The sequence below is a fragment of the Mus musculus genome, chromosome 15, assembly GCF_000001635.26.
Source record: "Mus musculus strain C57BL/6J chromosome 15, GRCm38.p6 C57BL/6J".
Lineage (NCBI taxonomy): Eukaryota > Metazoa > Chordata > Mammalia > Rodentia > Muridae > Mus > Mus musculus.
Window position 1 is genome coordinate 72743749 of NC_000081.6, and position 20496 is coordinate 72764244.

Genomic DNA, 20496 nt, shown 5'->3' on the forward strand with positions numbered 1-20496 from the left:
AATGGATCCTGGAAGCTCAACACAGCCAACACAGTACAGATGCGAAGAATTCTTTATCTAGAAATGGCATACGCTGCAGAGAGAAAAAGGCAAAAGGCAGAGAGCTGATGGGGCAAACAGGCATGAGACAAGGAACAGGTGTGAGAGATCCGAAGCTCTGTCATCAGAAACTGTGAAGGGCAGAGGAAGTAGGACATTGTACAAGTGATTGAGGGGCGGAGGGACTGTAACCAGAAGTCTATATTTGAGAGTGGAAAAAAAAAGTCTTCAGGAGTGCAGAGGTGGGGAAGGCTGAGACTCTGAAAGAGGCCTTCCAGAAAGACCTTCAGAAGAAAGGGCAAGAACATTAGCGGGGAACTTGGCATGGGAAGAAGGAAAAGGGAAGAGTAACAAAAATGTCAAGTACCCAGGGAAAGAGAACTTACTAAGATCTATGACAGTTACAGGCAGAAGCCTAACAGTGTCCACTTTGGAGCAGGGACAGTTAGCGGTGATAAAGAGGAACATTGCTTAATGAAGAAAGCCTGAATCTACCGAGAATAGACAATCAGTCTTATGGTCTGGGCACTCGGCTCCATGAGGCTAAATGGACAGAGGCATAATTAGAGTTAAAGACACTAATAGGATTCTTGGAAATGTACAGAATGAGCAGACACAAAATCAACAGGACACGGGAGCCACTAACAACTGCCTGTGTTTGTTTGACACCTAATGAAACCCCACCTCACACCTACAGAACACACGCACGAGTGCACACTCAAAGAACACAGAGTCTGTTCCCAAGTGAAACAGGATTAATCTAGAAGTTGGCACCAGAATGATCAATGGGACATTACAAATCTGAGGAAATGGACCGACACACTTCAAAGAGCACTAACAAGATACCAGGTTTGCAATTAAAGTCCCAAGTCACTGGGATTCGGCTGATGCAGGACCTAGAGGAAGAGAACTGCAGCACTAAAGGGTTGTAGTAAGGGAGGGGGAAGGTATGGAGCAACCAGCTCTAGTATCAGGAAATAAGAAACTCACAGGAAGCAGAGGGAGGGAACAAAGAAGAGAAAGACAAAAAGATGGAAAAACTCACTGATTAAAACAACCTGATTCTCTCGAGAGGACAACCATGCTAGACTCCTGTTGTGCATGCCCTTTTGGGACTGGGTTACCTCACTCAGGATGATATTCTCAAGTTCTATCCATTTGACTACAGAATTCACCATGTCTTTATTTTTAACAGCTAAATAGTATTCCATTGTGCAGATGTACCACATTGTCTTTATCCATCCTTCAGTTGAGGGATGTCTAGGTTATTTCCAGTTCCTGGCTACTATGAATAAAGCTGCTATGAACATAGTTGAGCAGGTGTCTTTGTGGTATAGTGCGGCATCTTTTTGGGTATATGCCCAGGAGTGGTATAGCTGGATCTTGAGGTAGAACTATTCCCAGTTTTCTAAGAAACCACCAAATTGATTTCCAACGTGTTTGTACAAGTTTGTACTCCAACCAGCAATGGAGGAGTGTTCCCCTTACTCCATATCCTCACCAGCATGTGCTATCTCTTAAGTTTTGGATCTTAGCCATTCTAGTGGGTATAATATGGAACTTCAGAGTTGTTTGATTTATATTTCCCTGATGACTAAGACTCATGTCTTTAAGTGCTTCTTGGATATTTGAGATTCCTTTGTTGAGATTCTCTGTTTAACTTTGTACCCCATTTTTAAATTGGGTTATTTGGGTTGTTGGTGTCTAACTTCTTGCGTTTTTTAATAAATTCTGAATATTAGCCCTCTGTCGAATGTAATGCTGGCGAAGAGTCTTTGTCAGTCTATAATTTTATGATAAACTTTAAAGGAAAAATAAAAAGAGTGAGAAATGACACAAAGAGGACCAAAGTCACTGTTAGGTTAGGGTGAAGACACCACAGAGTTCCAATCCCACCAGTGTGACAACCCAGAGGACACAGGGCGCAGACTGACAAAATTAATCCAAGAAAAAGTAAATGATCTAAAAAGTCCTCAACCCGTTAAATCAATCAAATAGATTCTCTCTTAAAATCCTCTCAAAAAATCTCTAGGTTAGGATTCTTTCCTGACAAATTCTAACAAATGGTCTTATTTTATTTTATTTTTTAAGTTCATAAATAATAATACTGTGAGATTTTCTCCAGAAAAGAACTGGAACGATGATTCTGAACACAGTCCAGTGAGCTCCTCAGAGTAGATATAGATAGAAGGAAAACACTCACAAGCCCCACACGAGACACTGATTTTACAGAAGTCCCTAGTTCCCAGCACCCTCACGAGGTAACCCATCCACCCAATCACTAGTCTCCTTGTGCACTTGTACACACACACCTCATACATATACAGTCAAATGCTTGTCTCAAAATATGAAAAGTTATGAAGCTGGAAAGATAATTCAGTAGTTATGAGCACTTGCTCTTCCAGAGGACTTGGGTTCTGTTTCCAGCACCCAGATGATGGTGCACAACTGTCTGTAATTCCAGTTCCAAGGGGTCTAAGAGCCTCTTCTGACCTCCTTGGGCAGCAGGCACACATGTGGTACACATACATAAAGGTAGCCATGTGCTCATACATATATAAGTCTTTTTAAAAATGGGTCACCTCTAACACACAAAAATTCCTGGCAATGAAAAAAATTAATAGAAACATTAAAATATGGGGCTGAGAGATGGCTTTGTGGTTGAGAACACATTCTGCTCTGGCGTAGGACTGAAGTTCAATTCCTACCACCTCCACAGGGCAACTCCTACCCCTATAACTCCAGCTACAGGGGATCTGATGCCCTCTTCTGAACTCCCCAAACACTGCCCCCACATACTTAAATTCTTTTTTAAAAAAATTAAATGCGATAAAATTACATGCAAGAGGGCACATGGCCGAAAGGCAAAAGCGCAATAAACATGAAGAATATTAAGCCTGCCCCTCCAGTTAATGATACTAGTGTTGTAAAACCTGTGAAACGTCACACAGCCTTCAAACTGCTCATTCCTTCGTAAGAAAGAATGATGTTTCTAATAAGGTGGGGACGTTGTATTCTCACACTCTGGGGAACGAATTTCAGAGGAAAATCTAGTGCACACTAGGAGTCCACATTCTTCAAAGTTCTGTTCCAGGCACACTCCCCATGCACACAGACTTCTACGCACACGCCTTCTCAACACAGTCCCCAGCAGGGGGTGCCAAGTTGTCCCAAGCAGAGAAGAGGTGTGAAAAGCATACAGTTTCTATGTAAACACAGAGACTCGAATGTCCGATGCAGAAATGCAATCAACGTGGATCTCGCAGATAACTAACTGGCACACCAGCAAAGTCTTTTTTTTTTTTTTTTTTTTTTACTTTTACAGCAGTAACAGGCACTGCACATAGTTCAGAGGAGTGGCACAGAGAGACAAAGGCCTGCGTCTCTGTGGGAGACATGGCAACAGGTATGGGTTTTGCTCACCACACTTCCCATAGGCATGGACTTGGGTAATAAGTCTGAACGGCTTCAGAAGAAAGGGAGAAATATGTCTCTTTATATGGCATTGTCCCACTGTTTTCAGCTAAGAACAAGCCAGGCTCAGAGCAGTTCAGCAGCCCGTCCAAGGCAGGAAACTGGCTCAAGGTCTAGGTTTCCACCCCTCCCCCTTTAGGGCGTCAAGATGCCCTGCAGCATCCACTGTGTCAGTGGCTCTCAACCTTCCTACGGCTACAACCCTCGTACACGGTTCCCCATGTGGTGGGGGGTTTCTTAAAATTATTTTGTTGCTACTTCATAGCCATAATTTTGCTACTGTTATGAATCGTAATGCACATATCTGATCTGAAGGAGATATCTGATATGCAACGCCCTTGAGAGGGTTCTCTGATCCTGGGGGGTGGAGAGTAGGGTGGGGGGATCACGACCCATAGGTTGAGAACCACCATACTCCATCCGTCCTCTCCTGAGGATTTACTTAAGCAGAGAAAACAAAGAGAAAGAAGAGCCTAGGCTACTTGGGCAGAGACTAAGACCAGGAGGGGAAGATAGTGCCGACTCGGGTGACATGCCTGGCTCTGCAGGCTACAACTGTAGCAGGAGCTGGGCTTTATAAAGATTCCACAACTCACCCCTCTGGCAGAGCTGGAGTGAACATGAGTGGGAGTGCCTCTAACTTCTACTTTGTTCCTCTTTTCCTATGCATGTTGGGGTGGGGGTATATGCAATGTGTAAATGTTCAATAAGTGTTTGCACCTGTGTGCAGGTGACAAACGTGTGCAGGGGCCTGTGGAAGCCCAAGGTTGAGCTCTGGCATCTTCCTGGATTATTTTCTACCGTATTTTCTTTGAAGCAGGATCTCTCATTCAAACCCAGGATTTGCTGGCTTCTGGGATCCCTTCTGTGTCTCTGCCTATCTATTGTCTGTGGGAGGTCCGGGGTGCAAATTCTGGTCCTTCTGCTTGCAGGGCAAGTGCTCCCACTTCCTGTGTCATCTCTCCAAGCTTTCCAAATGCTACTCTGATGCCCCCTGGGCTCCAGTGCCTTCTACAGACTCCTCCTCATGACTCCTTGGTGAATGGGGCATCATATAGCCACAGTGACAGACATGCCTCCTCCCTGCACATGTGCTCGAGGGGGAGGTCAGGGAAAAACTCACAGTACTTAATCTCTCTCCTGCTGGGTGGGTGTAGGTATTGAATTCACACTGTCAGTCTTGGTTGTCAGTGCCCTTACCCACTAAGTCATCTCACCAATTCAGAATATATTATAACTCAAGCACATGGCAGGGTCAATAACTGTCTCCTCCTTCTGTAGCTTACCTATCAGTGTGCCCTTAGGACCTGGGCTCTGGCTCTGGTCTCCCTGCCACACAGCTTCCGCCAAATTCACAGGAGGAGCAACTTGTGTTCCCACTGTCTTCACAGACAGCTTCATTGGTTCTGGTCCTCCCCATCAGTGCATATTGGGCTGCTCTTCCTTTCTCTGTCCACAGCATCCACTGTCCACGTCACCTCAGCATTACTTATCAACAATTCAACTGAGTACTGGTGCCTGTATCATGGCAGATAGTATGCTGGTATAGCCAACACATCAGTTAATCGGGGTATGTGGCTTCAGTCAGTCAACATTAAGGTAGGAAGATAGGCCAGCAGCTAAGTAAGGCAGGTGACATCGATGAAAGTTCCCAGGGCCAGCTGTGCACAGTGGGTCTCCTTACCAACTGACCTTCCCTGTTCCCAAAGAATGTGGCATACAAGAAACAAAGACCACCAGTGTTCACTCATCAATCTTCCACCGGACACCATATGTCTTCACAAGTAATTTTGAAACATGCGATTTCATGACTGTACAAGATCCCTGCTATCGATCATCTTTTCAAGATGAAAGAACTGTGGGGCTTAAGGAAGGGTGACAGCTTAGCTCATGACCCGAGGGCCAATAAGCTGTCGATTCACCACTTGAGATGAAAGGCAGTTAGGTTTACTTCCAAGTCCTCTTGCTAAACTTCTAACGCCTCACCAAATTTAAGAAGAATCTAACAAATGCAGTAAAGCTCCAGCCTGATAAAAGGGTCTCTGGGAATGGCCTTAATGCTATATCTGTGGTCATGGGACCCCTAAGAGCTGAGCTGCCCCTCCCCAACAGGAACCGTTTAAATGATGGAGGGCAAGTAAAGCCGTGTCTCCGGAAGGTTAGTTTCTGTTCACACACAACGCCTACTGCACCCTGCGCCCAGCTCTGAGGGGTGTATTTTCTACATTGCTCCAAATAGGGGTGTCTAAGATTGGATCATTTACTGTAACCATCTAGAAAGAAATTGCTCCATGGGAGAGAGGGAAGCACAGCTGTTAGACAGGGATGGTGTGGCCTGATCCATTACAGTCTAGTGTCTAAGAACACTACTAGGCAGCTTGGTGTAAAATGTGAATCTCAGAGGTAATTGATCTTCCAAGTGTAAGTCAGCTGAGACCTATGAACACCCCTATGGGGTGAGGGAGGGAGAGGGAGAGGAAGAGGGAGAGGGAGGGGAAAGAGGAAGAGGGAAAGAGAATATCCTGTCTCGCATCTGTACTCTTCTATGGCATTAGAGGAAAATGGTCTGCTCTTCAATAATTTGAATCTCTTCTCTCCCTGGTGAAATGGACACCGCAGAGATGTTCTCTCATAAAGGACAGACAGACCCCCTGAAACTGCAACCTCTCATGAAGCCATGTGTGAAGCAGGAGGAATCAGAGCTAGGTCTCTGTATGACTGGCTCACACAAATGTGGCACAAAGCCACAGTATGGTGCTGAGAGCCCAGAGAGACCCAAGCCCTTGCATACTGATGTGCAGAACATGTGCAGCACCCCCCACCCCCCCCCCACACACACACACACTCCACAGGGAGATACTCATCTCCAGGGGCTTTGGGGGAAGAGAACAGGATCATTTATTTCTCTTTCCCCTTTCCCTTCCAGAACACTGCCACATCTAAAACTACCAGGGAAGGGGTCTACAGGGATGAGTGGGAGGAGAGCAGTACTTGCCTCTCAAGCACAAAAGCCTGAACCTGGATGTTTGGATTTCCTAGAGCTCAGGTTTAAAAGCAAACAAACACACAACAACAACAACAACAACAACAACAAAATAAAACAAACAAAAAAACAAAGCTGGGCATTGCAATACCTTCCTGCAACCTCGGTGCCAAGGAGAAGGGACAGATACACGAGGATCACTGGGGACTTGCTGGCTGCCAACCTAGCTTCAAGTTTAGTAAGAGACCCCGTCTCAGGGGAACAAAGTAGACTGTGATAGAGCAGATAGCAGACATCCTCTTCTGACGACCTCACATACGTGTGAACACTCATATCTGCATTGCATGTGCATGCACACGCACATGCACACACACACACACACACACACACACAAACCCTGCACAAATGACAGGGATGAAATTCCTGGCAATTCTGGGAGCAAATGACCCACACACATTTGCATCTGGGCTCCACAGCGCAACTGGTCCAACACCAGGGTGATCTTTTGACATATTTAGCTTCTGTATACACTAAAATCAGTCTGAACCTTCCATGTAAGCTCGGACATGCAGGTAGTCATCTAGCTGTCGAGCACACAGTATCTCTGAAGTAAGGAAACCTAGATTCAACTGTCACCAGCAAGCTATACACGCTGGAGAGAAACCTACAACACCCACCCCCGGCCTCATCTGCAGTCCAAGTGTGTTGGGAAGGGCCGGGCTTTAAAAGTGAGATGTGCAGAACTCTTGCCCAGCAGGATTCTGACAGAACAATCCTCACCTGTGAGCACAGGGCACAAAATGAATTCATAATGCACCGAAGCACGCCACTTCAATACACCGCTGATGCCAGGTGCCCAAGATGCATGTTGACTCTGCTATGATAGCTAAGGAAAACGGAACTTCAGCTTGGCTCCCACTCTGCCAGTCTTAAAACTCAGAGCCGGTCATCAATGCCTTGCACTTCTCAGAGTCCTCACCTGGGCTGGGCCCAGGGCTGAACACTGTAACATCCTAGCACCCACGGTATCTTTCCTGATCTCTCCCATAAAAATTAAGTGTCCTCTATGGTTATACACATAGTTTTATATCTGAACATTATTTTTTTTAATCAAGGGATAACTTACATGGGATGGGAGAAGAGCAAGATAGATTGATGGGTTCTTACACCATCTGAATCTCGGGACAGCACACACACACACACACTGGACACTGGACACTGACGCAGAAAGACACTGTCCTCTGAGATGACTAATGAACTTGATCTGCCTAAAGCTAAGGTCTTCCTCAGGGACAAGAAGTATCATGGCCAAAGCCTAGGAAAACTGTGGTAGAAGAGACCCTAATCCATTCCCTGCCTATCTCCCCCCACTTACCTACCTGAAACCACAGTCAGCTACTGCCTAGAGCACTCTGGTCATAGAGAGGGTATCAGTGCCTGCAACTGTGAGCACAGACTTTGACTGGCAGGATGTTCTGGAAGCTCATTTTGTTTCTGAGCAGTATCTCCCTGTGGGATTGTAGATCCCAAAGATGGTTCACCCATTCTCCTGCTGACAGGTATTCAGTGTTGTCACCACACTGCAGTTATTGAATGTAAAGCTGCTATACAACATCTTGCACAATTCGTTCATATGTGTGTGTATATATATATATGTGTGTGTGTGTGTCTGTGTACATATACACACATAGATATTATAGTTCTCTAAAATAAAGCATGCAGAAGTGAAACTGGAAGCTCACTGGGGAGGTAAGTATTTAAAGGCCCTGAGGAGATTGGCTGGTAAATTCAAATGCCCACAGATTGCAATTCAACCCCATCTTAACCATTTCATGGTGTCAGCACTTCATGTTAGCCATTCTGGGGAGTATACAATGGTACCTAATTATGAGTTTGTTTTGTGTCCCTCTAACAATTAGTGATGTAGAACATGTTTCAGGTGACTATGGCCAGGTAAAAAAATGGATGCTGCAAGATATTTTATGATATGTCTTGCCTTTTAGTGAGCGTAAGGGGTGTGTGTGGGTGTGTGTGTGTGTGTGTGTGATTTGTTTCTTCTATTTAGAAAAAGCCCTTAGGCATGCAATGTGCCACAGCACACATATAGAATCGGGGAACAGCCTTCAAGAGGAATTTCTTGTCTTCCACTTGATTGAGGCAGTCTCTCTCCACGCTCCTGCTGGAGCTTCTGTATACTCCAGGCTACATGCCTGTACATTCCTGCTGGAGATTCTGTATGCTCCAGGCTACACGCCTGTACGTTCCTGCTGCCAGCTTCTGTATGCTCCAGGCTACACGCCTGTGTGTATCCCTAACCCACGAGCTTCCGGCTGGTTCGCATGCTTCCATCTCAGCACAGGAAGGCTGAGGACACAGGGGTGACGCACAGAACCCAGCAGTTTACTTGGATCCCAAGGATTAAATTTAGTCATCTGGCGTCCACAGTAAAAGCTTCCGCCCATATGCACCATCGAGCCAACCCGAGCATAAGGTTTCAGTTTTCATGAAATTAATTATTTATCGACATTTCATTTTACAGTTATCAAGTTCTGGGTCCATCTAAGAAATCTTTGGCCCCAAGTCAGGAAGCTGCTTTGCTGTCTCCTTGGAGGAGAAAGCCAAGGCCCTGCACTTCTTCCTAACTATGGCTGTGCATCCTGCTAAAAGTCAATGATGGTGGACATTCGTTCAGGTCTATTTATGAACTGTCTTGTGACCTCTAGTCCACATTGGTGCCAACAACACTCTCTCGATTACTAACTATATCTTTCCATAAGTCTTAAAATCACATACCCAGTTCCTCCAACTTTGTTCCTTTAGGTCAAGTTTAGAACCTCTGGTTCTACTATTTCAAGATATTTTTTAACTACTTGCAAGTGTCTGTTTTTGAATGACAGTGTTAGTAAATATTGTTAAGATTTTGATTGGGATTGCCTTGAATTTAGGCACTATAGAGGAAACTGAACTCTTGACAAGAACCCAACCCTTCTGGCCACAGCACCCACCCTCCACCAGGTATTCAAGTCTCTTTCCCGCATCCTGACACTGAGATGGGAATCACATATTTATAACTTTAACCCTGGGGTTTCTGTTTTGGTTTTATCAAAACATTACTTTCTATTTTAATCTTTAAATTTCCAACTGTTCGCTGCTAATAAACAGGAATATAGCTGACTGCATGTATGTACTATGCACTGACGGGACATGTGAGTGGTGACAGTTCTTACTAGTCATTCCTAATTTTTAGGTCTTTAATTCTTTTTTTACTTTTTTAAACCTTATTGCCCTATAGGACTTCCAGGGACATAGGACTGTGGAGGACTTACAGAGGACAATCTGCCTGGCTCCTACTCACGGAGAGATTGCTCAGGCTTGCCCTGCAATAACAGCAACCCTACACTCTCTGCCCCGGACTTTCTCATGCTAAGATCTCATGGACCCTAGTTTATAGAGTTCCCAGCTAAGTTCAAGTTTTCCCCTTTGTTTTGCTAATGAGATAAATGCCAATGGTTGATTTTTTTTTCCAGTGCTTAAAACTAAATGTATCTCTAGGATAAACTGGAGTCGTTAGTGCTATACTATACCTTACATATAGCTAAAATTGATTTGTACTTTGTTGTCCAGTTCAACCTTTGAACATTTGAGGCTGCTGGCCTGAAGTTCCTTTCTTGCTGTGATGTGATGTCTCTGGAAAGTAGCAGCATGGGGAGGCTGGGGCCAAGAGGGACTCCTCCATGCCCGCTTCCTAAGAGAGCCTCCTTGAGGGCACTGTGCTTGCTTTCTTAAAAGCTGATTTACTGGAGAAGGCACCTGGGCCCACAACATGCTTTGTGGGAACTTTCTAATCGAAGGTCTATTCACACGCTCTATTCTTCTTGTGTCAGTTTGACTACTCTGTCCACTCTCGTCCTTCAAAACACTGCTCCACTGTGCCGAAGTTGTCAAAGTCACTGACAGTGCCACAGCACTCTCTTACACTTTAAACACGTAGTGTGTACAAACCCCCAGAATGCCACATCTTTCGTTCCTTCTACTTGCAATTTGTGATTCCCCCTCATTGTTCTAGCTATGATTAATTCTACTATTAATCTCTTTAAAGTATCAGCCTTTGGTTCCCCTGAATCCACAGATTCTCTCTCACTACGAATTTAGCGATGGATGTACATTCTTCTCTAGAATTCCTTCTCTCCACTCTGGGAGTGCTGAGCTCATCTCTGTGTTTCAGAAGCCACGTCACTGATATCAAGCCGTCCATTTCTGTGTACGCAGTCACTCTTCCAAAACGACAATTAGGTGAGCTGGTTAAGAATGTCTAGATTGGTTACAGCTTTCCTGTGGGCTTTCTTCTATTTTGTCACATGTCATACATACATATCAAATCCTCCAGGAAGGATGCTTAAACGGTCAGCTCGGCCATGTTACTATCTGTCTCTCCTCTTTGTGTGTCAGTTTTATTTTGAAACTATGTTTTTAGGTGTATATTTAGGACTGTTATGCACTATTGAGAATCCAATTCTTCAAACATTACAAATGTTCCTATCTCTTTCTTCTGAAAGGCTACATGTTCAATATTAATAAGTCCATACCAACTTGCACATTTGATGAGGTTTCTTGTAAGAGGCATAGTACCTCGCTGTCTTACAGGGTCTGAAAAGCTCTACTGTCAAATACAGTGCTGGATCTCCACGGGGGCAGCTTTGGACCCAGACACAAAGGTCTGCAACTGCTTTTTTCCTCTTGTCCACTCTTGCTCTTTCCTCCTCTCCTTTCCATCCCCAGCCCAGGGGGAGCTCAGGCCTTCTGTTTACCCACTTAACTGATGTTCCATTGCCCTGTCGCTCCTATGTATAGATTTGTGTTCCTATCCCATGCTAATTCTATGTGGCAAGCTCCTATCAGGCTGATAAAAGGCAAGACATTGCTCTGTCTGCCCCTTTTCCCACAGAGACTGTACAATGCACCAGGCATTTGGGGATGCTGGCTAGAAACAGGGCAGAAGTGCTTCTAGGTATCTGACCCTGTGATGTGTTAGACAAATGAGGAAAGCATGGGACAGGGACACACACATATACACACACACAAACATACATACATACATATATACATACACATGCATATACACATATACACACACATACACACATACACCTACATTCTACATTCTATAGAAATGCTAACATAGATTTCAATAGCAAGCAGATGTTTTCCAAGGGATTAAATAAAGAGTGGTAGTTTAATAAAAAAGAACACTTTTAGGATAAAGATGCAGTGGAAACCCCTAGAAGTGACCTGCCTTGACACAGGCTAAGGCTGTAAGGGCCAAGTGGTTATTACAGAACTCAGGAGGAATACAGGGAGAAGCAGGGAGAGGCAGATCTGTCCTGAACAGAGATTGAGGAACTCTGAACACAGTCTCCTCAGTAATGGACTTTTCTGTGAACCCGGTTGGAGCTGGGGACAAGCCAAGGTCCCAACTGATCAACTCTCCATGGAGTTAAGGATACACAGGGGCCAGAGTGATCCAGAGAAAGTGAAATTCCATCTCAGGATTTTGTGATCAGCTAGATTTAGGGATACTGGAAAAGGAAAATCAGAAGTGAACTCTCAAACCCAAGAGCTGGGAACAGAAATACACTGGGCAAAAGAAGAAAATATGAAGGTCACAGGCTGGTAACACAGACCAAAGTGATGCTTCAGCCAACAGCCCCGTCCACTTCTACCTTAAGTTACCATTGATAGCTACAGAGGCCATGATGTGGCAGCCACACGTCAGTGCAGCACAAAGGAGAATTTGTGGCAAGCTGTGCCACATCTGAGGAGTCCTGAAGGGCAGTGGCAGCAGACGAGGTGTCAGGGCAGGGAAGGCAGACACAGCGCAGCAGAGCCATGTGCGGAAGGAAGGCTTGGCACACCCTAACACCGGCTGTCGGCACACTAGCCAAATCTGCCCTGGAGGCAGGCGCTTTAAAGCTTTATACAAATTCAAACAGAAGCCACCTTGGCAGTGAGGACCAAAGGAGTGATAGATGATGAAAAGAGATGCTAAAAGGCCCAGATAAGCCATTAATTCTTGCGGAAGCCTTTCTCCAGTGGCTGGGGGGGAAGTGAGCTAGATCTGTTTAAAGGGATTTTTCTGTCAGCATGATGAGGGACACCATACCTCCATTTCACCCTATAGAATAGATGGGAGGAACATACAGCACAGGCCAGGGTGTTCTTTGTGAGAGCCAAAGGCAGGCAGGTAAGTGTTAGTTGTGATTGCAGTTTGCTGGATTAAGCATACACAGTCCTGACCTAGCCTGCCATCTCTGCAAATGTGCCAGCCACAGCCGAGCCTGGCAATCCGGTGTTCAATGAAGGTGTGTCCATATTCTCTAGAGGCTGCACATGTTTGAAGAGACCTCTAAACTGGCCTTAGGGCTCCTTGGACGCACTGATACCATTCTAGGGTCTGAGTGTGAGATGAGGAACTGTCACCTACCTAAAAGAAAAACAACGGCCCTTTTTACCACATGTGACCTGGAAGTAGACAAACCCATCCTTCTCTTTCTCCATAAGATCAAGCCAGAGGAACTGATGGGGAGGGGGCATGATTTCCTGTGCAGAATGAGATAATGTTATGCTGAACTAGGTCCTTGTAGTGCTGAATGGTGAACCCTAAGACGAAACATTCATCTCACCAGTCATAGAAGCATCACAAAGAACAAGGATGAGTTCCTCTGGGAGTGACAAATTTAAGCAGCGCTCTACGCAGAGCCCAGGTTGAAGAAGGGGCAGTCAGACCAGGGAGAAGCACCTGCCCCAGTAAAGGCCCCCACAAGGACTGCCAGCCCAGCATCTCAGCCAGCCTATTCCTGCTGCCCACTAACACTAAGGACCACTGCCCTGCCAAAGGCATGGTTCTGCTGAGCAGGGGGACAGGATAACCAGTGTCATGAGATTACCCGCCCCCCCATCCCCAGCCTGGTTACCTGGTTGCTGGAAGTGTGCTGACTCGGGTAAAAAACACAGAAGGCTCGACTTCCACGTGTAGTCCCAGGGAGAGGTTCCTGTAATACCCTTCCACGTGGCCTGGGCCTCCAGAGTACTTGAAGTTCAGGACAGCTTCCAGAGTCTAAAAAGTTAAAACAAAGACCAAATTAGTACCCACAAGTAGATGAGCTTCAATGCCAGCAGTCAGGCAGGTGCACCTAGGCAGAGTCTTAAGACACTCCCACTGGCCTCGGCTCATGCTGTGCATCTGGCACCATTTCTCCCATGGCACCAAAAGCCTGAACAGTCCTTAGCTGTAATACAAGTAGAAGGGGCTCTACTACAGAGAGAAAACACAGTACTATGCATTAGTAGAAGGCAGGGAAGGACAGCTTCCAAAAAGGAACTAGACAGCAACTTCCACTCCAAGGCTGGTCGTGACTAAAGCCTGAGAGGTCAGAGGGAAGTGCAGCGGAGGACCTTCCAGAAGGACCGGGCAGGGCCTTTGCACCAGAAACGGGGACATGGAATTGCCAGGTGGCATCCAAATGAGCAAGGAGGCATTGGTACAAAGAGAGTGGGTGGCTAAAGCTAACTGGGCTTCTAACGGGATGCTGTACCCTCCCCCTTCTCGCCTCTTCCCCGGGGCTCCCCAACTGAGGGCTCTTGCAAAGGATGATGGGAAAGTAGGAGGGACGACCATGCCTCACTTGATGATACAGACATGCAGGAAGCATTCAACCAACATAAGGGAGGTGAGACACTGAAATTCCACCCCAGCCCAGTCTGGCCATATATGACCATTCTTTCCTTTGAGGTGAGATCTCTGGATGCTGAGAGAGAGCAACCCAGGCCAAGGGCATTGGGGGGCCAGGGGCGAGGGTTAAGGTGGAGACGAGATACAGAGACAGTAATAAGGTATCAAGAGGCATTCTTGGGAATGCTGAACAAGCTCCCCCCCAAAAAACACACACACACACCATTGTTTGGAATTACAGTGCTGCTGTATTAGGGAGAAGGCTCACACCCAGTACCTGCCAGTACACTGGACAGTGGTTGGCTATGGTAAAAGAGAAAAAGGTACTAAGAAGCCACAAGCAAGACCTGTGATGATGAACCACATCTACCTGAGACTAAAGAGGGATGATCATATGAGGTAAGTCCTTCAGGACTGTGATAGCAGCCTCAAAGTCCTGCAGGACCCTGCAGGGCCCCACAGGAGGGACAGCTGGAACAGGCCCATGGCCCTGCATGTAAGCAGGGGAATACAAGGACAGAGGGTATGCATTATAGCAAAGCTGGCACACACATGTACCCCAACTCAGTACAAGGCAACTCTGCAGGGATCTGGGGGGGGGGGGGAGGGGACAGGGAGTAGCCATGGTAACAAGAATTCTCGGACCAGCTAACTCCTGACTGAAATGATGAAAACTTCTCCGGCAGTGTCCTCAAACAGGTGTTGACAACAGGGGCCCATGGGGCAACTCTCACCAACGTCTGATTCTGCAGGGCTGGGAGCAAAGAACTGCACTAAATTTCTTACAGGGAAGAAATCAAACAAAATAGAAACAGAGACTTCCCATGGCTGGCCAAGTCAGAAGCATTCATTATACAGTCCGACGTTGCTTTCATGGGCCGGAGAGGTGGCTCAGCAGTTAAGAGCCTGAATTGCTCTCCCAGAGGACCTGAGTTCTATTCCCAGCACCCATGTCTGGTGACTCACTTCTACTTGTAACTCCAGCTCCAGGGAATGTAACATCCTCTCTGGACTCCTCAGACACCTGTCTGTCTGCCTGCCTGTCTGTCTGTCTCTCTCGTTCTCCCTCCCTTCCTCCCTTTTTCTCTCACTCATCCTTATTAATAGTACACTTTGCAGGTAGAACTTAGAGGAAAGCATGCAGGCAAACCTTCCTGCCTCCTAGACCACAGCACCAAAAGCACAGGAAACAGAGCAGAACAGAACAGGACAGTTCCACATCCCTGATCCATGTCCATTGCGTGTCTAGGAAGAATAGAGAAAGCTCCCAGCACACCTGGAGTTTCCAGAAGCAGCAACGCAAATAGAGGCTGGGCACCGTGTGTGAGCTTAGCACTGGTACCGCTGTGCCGGGGCCTCCACGCACATGCTAAGGCGCTGGATGGACTCTGTGCTCACTGTTCCCTGGCCAGTGTGACAGGAAGCCATGTTTCCAGGAGGCTAGAAGGAGGTGTCTATACTTAGCTCTTGTCTTAGGAGTACCATTGCTGTGATAAAGCACCATGACCAGGGCAACTTGGGGAGAAAAAGGGCTGATTTGGCTTATGTTTCCATATCATAGTCCATCCCTGAAGGAAGTCAGGACAGGAACACAGGCAGGGCAGGGACCTGTAGACAGGAGCTGATGCAGGGCCCTGGAGGGGAACCACCTGCCCAGGGGTGCCTCAACCCCCATTGCAGGGTAGCTTCCACGACAATCACTAATTAAGAAAATACCCTACAGTCCTCCCTATAGCCATCTTACTGAGGCCCTTTGTCAATTGAGGTCTGCCCTCTCCAGGGACTCTACCTTGTGTCCTGTCAACATAAAACTATCCAGACCTCCTCCCCCAGATCACCAGCGTGGTGTGCTCATCCCACACTGACTGCCGCCGCTGACCCACTTCCTTGCAATGAGAAGGCAGACATAGCCTTCGGGCTTTTTAAAAATCAAAAGAAACTACTTTCATGCACCTTCTATCAGAGAGAGGACACGTTGAAGGGAGGCAGGTGGCAGAGTCTATGCAGCCTGGTCGGGGTGAGAAGGAGAGAAGCTGGGGTCGCCAGCTGATAGCCAGTTTGGCACCATGGATCTGGAGCACTGAACCTCAGCTTGCCATTCTCAGCCTAAGCCCACCAACCAGTAAATTGTGACGGCAACTGTACTGACCTCTTTAGACTTTCACGAAGAATCAAGAAGAAACTACACACCGAGTAAATTCTTTTCCAGCTGTGCAAGCTAACCCACTGGCATTGGGGCTTAGAACAAAAACTGAGCATGGATACCATTTATTGTTGAACTTTACAGACTGGATTTATTTTGGAGAAACAAAAAGCAAAACAAAAGCTTCGAGCCAAAGGATGACTGACTGAGAGAAAATATCCCTACCAAAGTCACCGTTTTAACTCTTCCAGGGCACAGGTTCTTAGCATTCTATGTCACTCTGTTGACACATGGTCACCAGAGATGAACAGAGGGCTTCATCTGCAGAACCTCCCTTGTCTTCCCAAAAGAAACCTCTGAACTCTCTGCAAACTACCTGCTCACTTCCACATCCCACCACCCCATCCTGGTCTCTGGCAGTCTTCCTGCATGTGGACTCTATGTGGCTGACTACTCTAGGAGCCTTGGGTAACTGGTGATTGGCTTATTTCATTTATCAAAATGCTCTTGAGGATCAACCTGCTAGAGTTTGTGCCTGGTTGCCTCTCTTTTAAAGGCTAAGCAGCACTCCCCTGTGTGGCCTGGCTGCCGGAGGCATCAGCAGTGAGCATGAGGCTTGTTCCCACCTTGTTCTAGCAAAAATGTTGCTATCACCGGGGGCATGAAAATGCTGCAGCCTTGCTTTTGTCTATTTGGGGGCACGCAGAGGGTAAAATTTCTGCATGATACATTTACTCTACATTCACTTTTTGAGGGGGTCACTAGATCCCTCAATGCAGCGATATAACCCTTCAGCTAACACACATGTGGTTCTGGTTTTTTTCTCACCAATACTCATTTCCACTTTATGTGATAACAGTTGTCCTATGGAGTAAAGCCACATTTCACTGCAGCTTAGGTGACTGTAGACCTCATCTCGGCTCCTCTCCTGTCAGCCTATCGTGTATCTTCCTTGGGATGAGGTCTATTCAAGCCCTCATTCCCACGTTAGTGAGCTCGCTGTTCCCTTGATTCCCTCACTCACCCTGTCTTCATGTCCATGTGTATGGGTGTCATTCAAGCTTGTGACACCAGTGCTGTCATTGACCCTCTACCCACTTAAGAATCCCTCCTCCTGAGCACCCAGGGCAACCTAAACCTCTTCCTAACTAACAAAGTACTTGGTGAAACAGGTGTTTTCCTAAACTCGACATTCATATTTTGGCTTCACGGAAACCGCAACTTCCATCAGCCTGAAGCAGACAGACACATCACCTTCAGAAAGCCAAAGGTTTTTTGTTTTTTGTTTCCAAACATGTCATAGATCCCTTGAAATCACAAAAGGGGTTGTCTGTCAATTTTGAGCCCAGATGACTCTAACTCCAGCTAGCTGAGATTCACTCATATTCATATTCATATTCATATTCTCTCTCTCTCTCTCTCTCTCTCTCTCTCTCTCTCTCTCTCTCTCTCTCTCTCTCTCTCTCTCTCATCATTTCAGAGCCTCCCAGGACTCCTTTGAATGTGAGGATCTGGGCTTGGAACAGGGTGAATGTGGCCTCTGACCTCAGAAAGGCCAGTTACTGCATGGATATAGGAATAGACAGGTACGTGAGCAAACAAGAGAAGGCATCAGCTGGCAGGAATGTGGCACCGTGCTCTCTAGCGGCTTGAAAAAGCAGGACCGGGCAGCAAGCACAAGCCAGACTTAGACACCACCTTTGGAGAAGACTGCAGGAGAAATCGCCCAGGGGTGAACAAAAAGGACACAGAGAGCGAACTGTCAAGCACCAGGGAACGAGGAAGAAAGAGCCTGCTCCGATTTTCTTGAAATTGGCTGTTTCTTTACTCTGTAGAAAACCAAAGAAAGGATATAATTATGGGGGAGATATCTAAGTTATGAAAATCAAGCACAGAAAGGGTTTTGTGAAATTGAGTACTGCTGCCTTTCCTCCTAATGATTAAAAGGAGGGGGAAAAAGGAAATAAAAAGCAGCCTCAGCCTGGTAAAATTAGAATATTTTAATGAAACCATAAAGTAGGCTGGCAGGCAAAAGGCACAGGATGTTCAGTATGGCGGGAGGAGATAGCTGTCTGCCCTGGAGACCATGTGGTCCCTACCCAGGGCATCTTCTCAGTCCTTACCTTGAGAGAAGACTCAGAAGGTTGCATTGAGCAGGGAATGAAAGACAGAAGATTTGTTTTCAAAGCATAGTACAACTGATCTTTCAAGGTTGCTTTTTATTGAGCACCTGTATATATAAAACTCTAGACTGATTGATCGGTGCACTGTACCCATAGAAGGAAAGTGCTGTATACATAGGCAAGTGTCTTTGTTTCCTCTCCTGCTGTTGTGATAAAACACCCTGACCAAAGCAACATAAGGGAGAAATCATTTGCTTCATAATTCCGTGTGACAGTCCAGTCACTAAGGGAAATCAAGGCAATGGAAACGTGAAGCTGGTAGTTACATCCACAGTCAAGAGGAGAGAGTGGTGAGTGAGTATAGAATTCCTAGATGCCAAGGCCTGGCAATCTGTATTTGGTCCACAAAGTAGTCCACATGATAGTGAAGAGAACCAACTTCAGTTAAGTGTCCTTTGACTTCCATATGCATTCTCTCTCTCTCTCTCTCTCTCTCTCTCTCCCTCCCTCTCTCTCTCTCTCTCTCTCTGTCTCTCATACAGACACACACACACACAGACACACAAAAAAATCCCATCCTTTTTATAAGACCAGTGTTTACTAAATTGCTGAAATCATAGAGTTTATAAGAAAACCATTTTAAGGCTAGTATTTCTCATAAATTTAATTATAAAAGTCCCTAATGAAGTGCTATGAATCAAATATACATCACACATCATAACCACCAGTCTTAGCAATGCAAGGAGGGTTTAACCTTTGTATATAAACTCATGATGGTTTCTCACTATATTGACAAATTATCAACAAGAAGGAAAAGTAAGTCGCATGATCAATGGAAAAGGCAGATACAACATTCGAAACCCATCTAAGGTTTTAAAAACTTTTAAGAAAATAACACATGAAAAGTACATTTTATGAAATGCACCATTAAAACCTTAGTGGAAATCCGTGCTTAATGGTGAGTGACTAAATATTTCTGCGAAACACTTAAAAACAAGAATAATGTGTTCAATTTCAGTGTCAATCAACTAAAGGCATATAGGGAGAAGGAGTAAAACAGTTCGGAGACAAAATCTCCGGAATGCTCACAAACTGCTGCAAGTACTATCAAGCAGCAAGACTGTTTGGGAAAAAACGGTTAAGTGATTTCTTATAAATTTAAGTCTGTAATCCTCATATTACTATTGGGCAATAAAACTCCCACCAAGAAAAATTTTAAAAAAAAATCCATCCATGTGGTATGAAACTGTCTGTAGAAACTTTACTCACAGTAATCTAAACTGGAAATAACCAGTGTCCAGTAAGGAATGGGTAGACGGATAGAGTGTATGTCTGTTAATCAGACCACTTACTCAGCTGTGAAATGGACCAGGGAGTAGTGGCATGGGTGACCCACAAGCACACTGGGCACTATTCTCAATAAGGAGACCAATATTGCCTGAGATGTGAGACAGAAGAAGTCTTGGCTGTAAAGGGTCCAGAGACAGTTTCTGGGGCCATCAGGTGTTCAATGTCCTCATGGTGAAGATGGCCATCCATCCAGGTCACAGATTTGCCCTAACCCACTAGGCTGAAGTTTGTGAGGCTGCGCTGAACAGAATGTAAGATACACTCAGTAACCTGGATTTGGGGACACTGATGTTACTAAGAGGCACACAATCATTTGTAAACATCTAAACAATGTTTAATGCTGGCCATGTTGAAGTGGGGCAGTCGTGGAATCTGCAGGAGTATTATTTGGAGCCTAGCAGGCTCAGGTTCCACATTAAAGAACGAAGAGTGAGCCTGTGATTGACAGTAATTAAAACCGCATATAACCCTGGAAACGGCTTTTTGCTTCTCTAGTTCAATATCCTTGTCTGGGTGTTCCGACAGATATTGCCTGAGATTTTGATCAGCTCTTATCAGAGCAGTTGTTGTTCATTTTGTATTACTAATCTAATATTCCACAGTCTCTAATATAGCTGAAGCTACTATATGAGAAAAACAGCCACCCTCATACACA

General features: G+C 45.7%; 1 protein-coding gene across 5 annotated transcripts in view; it reads right to left on the bottom strand.

Moving 5' to 3' along the window:
* The window catches only part of Trappc9 (trafficking protein particle complex 9), a 471619-nt gene that overhangs the window by 154129 nt on the left and 296994 nt on the right, over window positions 1–20496 (bottom strand). For all 5 annotated transcript variants that reach the window (XR_001781576.1, XM_006521527.4, NM_180662.2 and 2 more), the window contains one exon: window positions 13468–13610. Coding sequence is in view for 4 of the 5 variants with exons in the window: in XM_006521527.4 (XP_006521590.1) it covers window positions 13468–13610 (143 nt within the window). In the remaining variant the exon portion in view is untranslated. The remainder of the gene's footprint in view (window positions 1–13467; window positions 13611–20496) is intronic.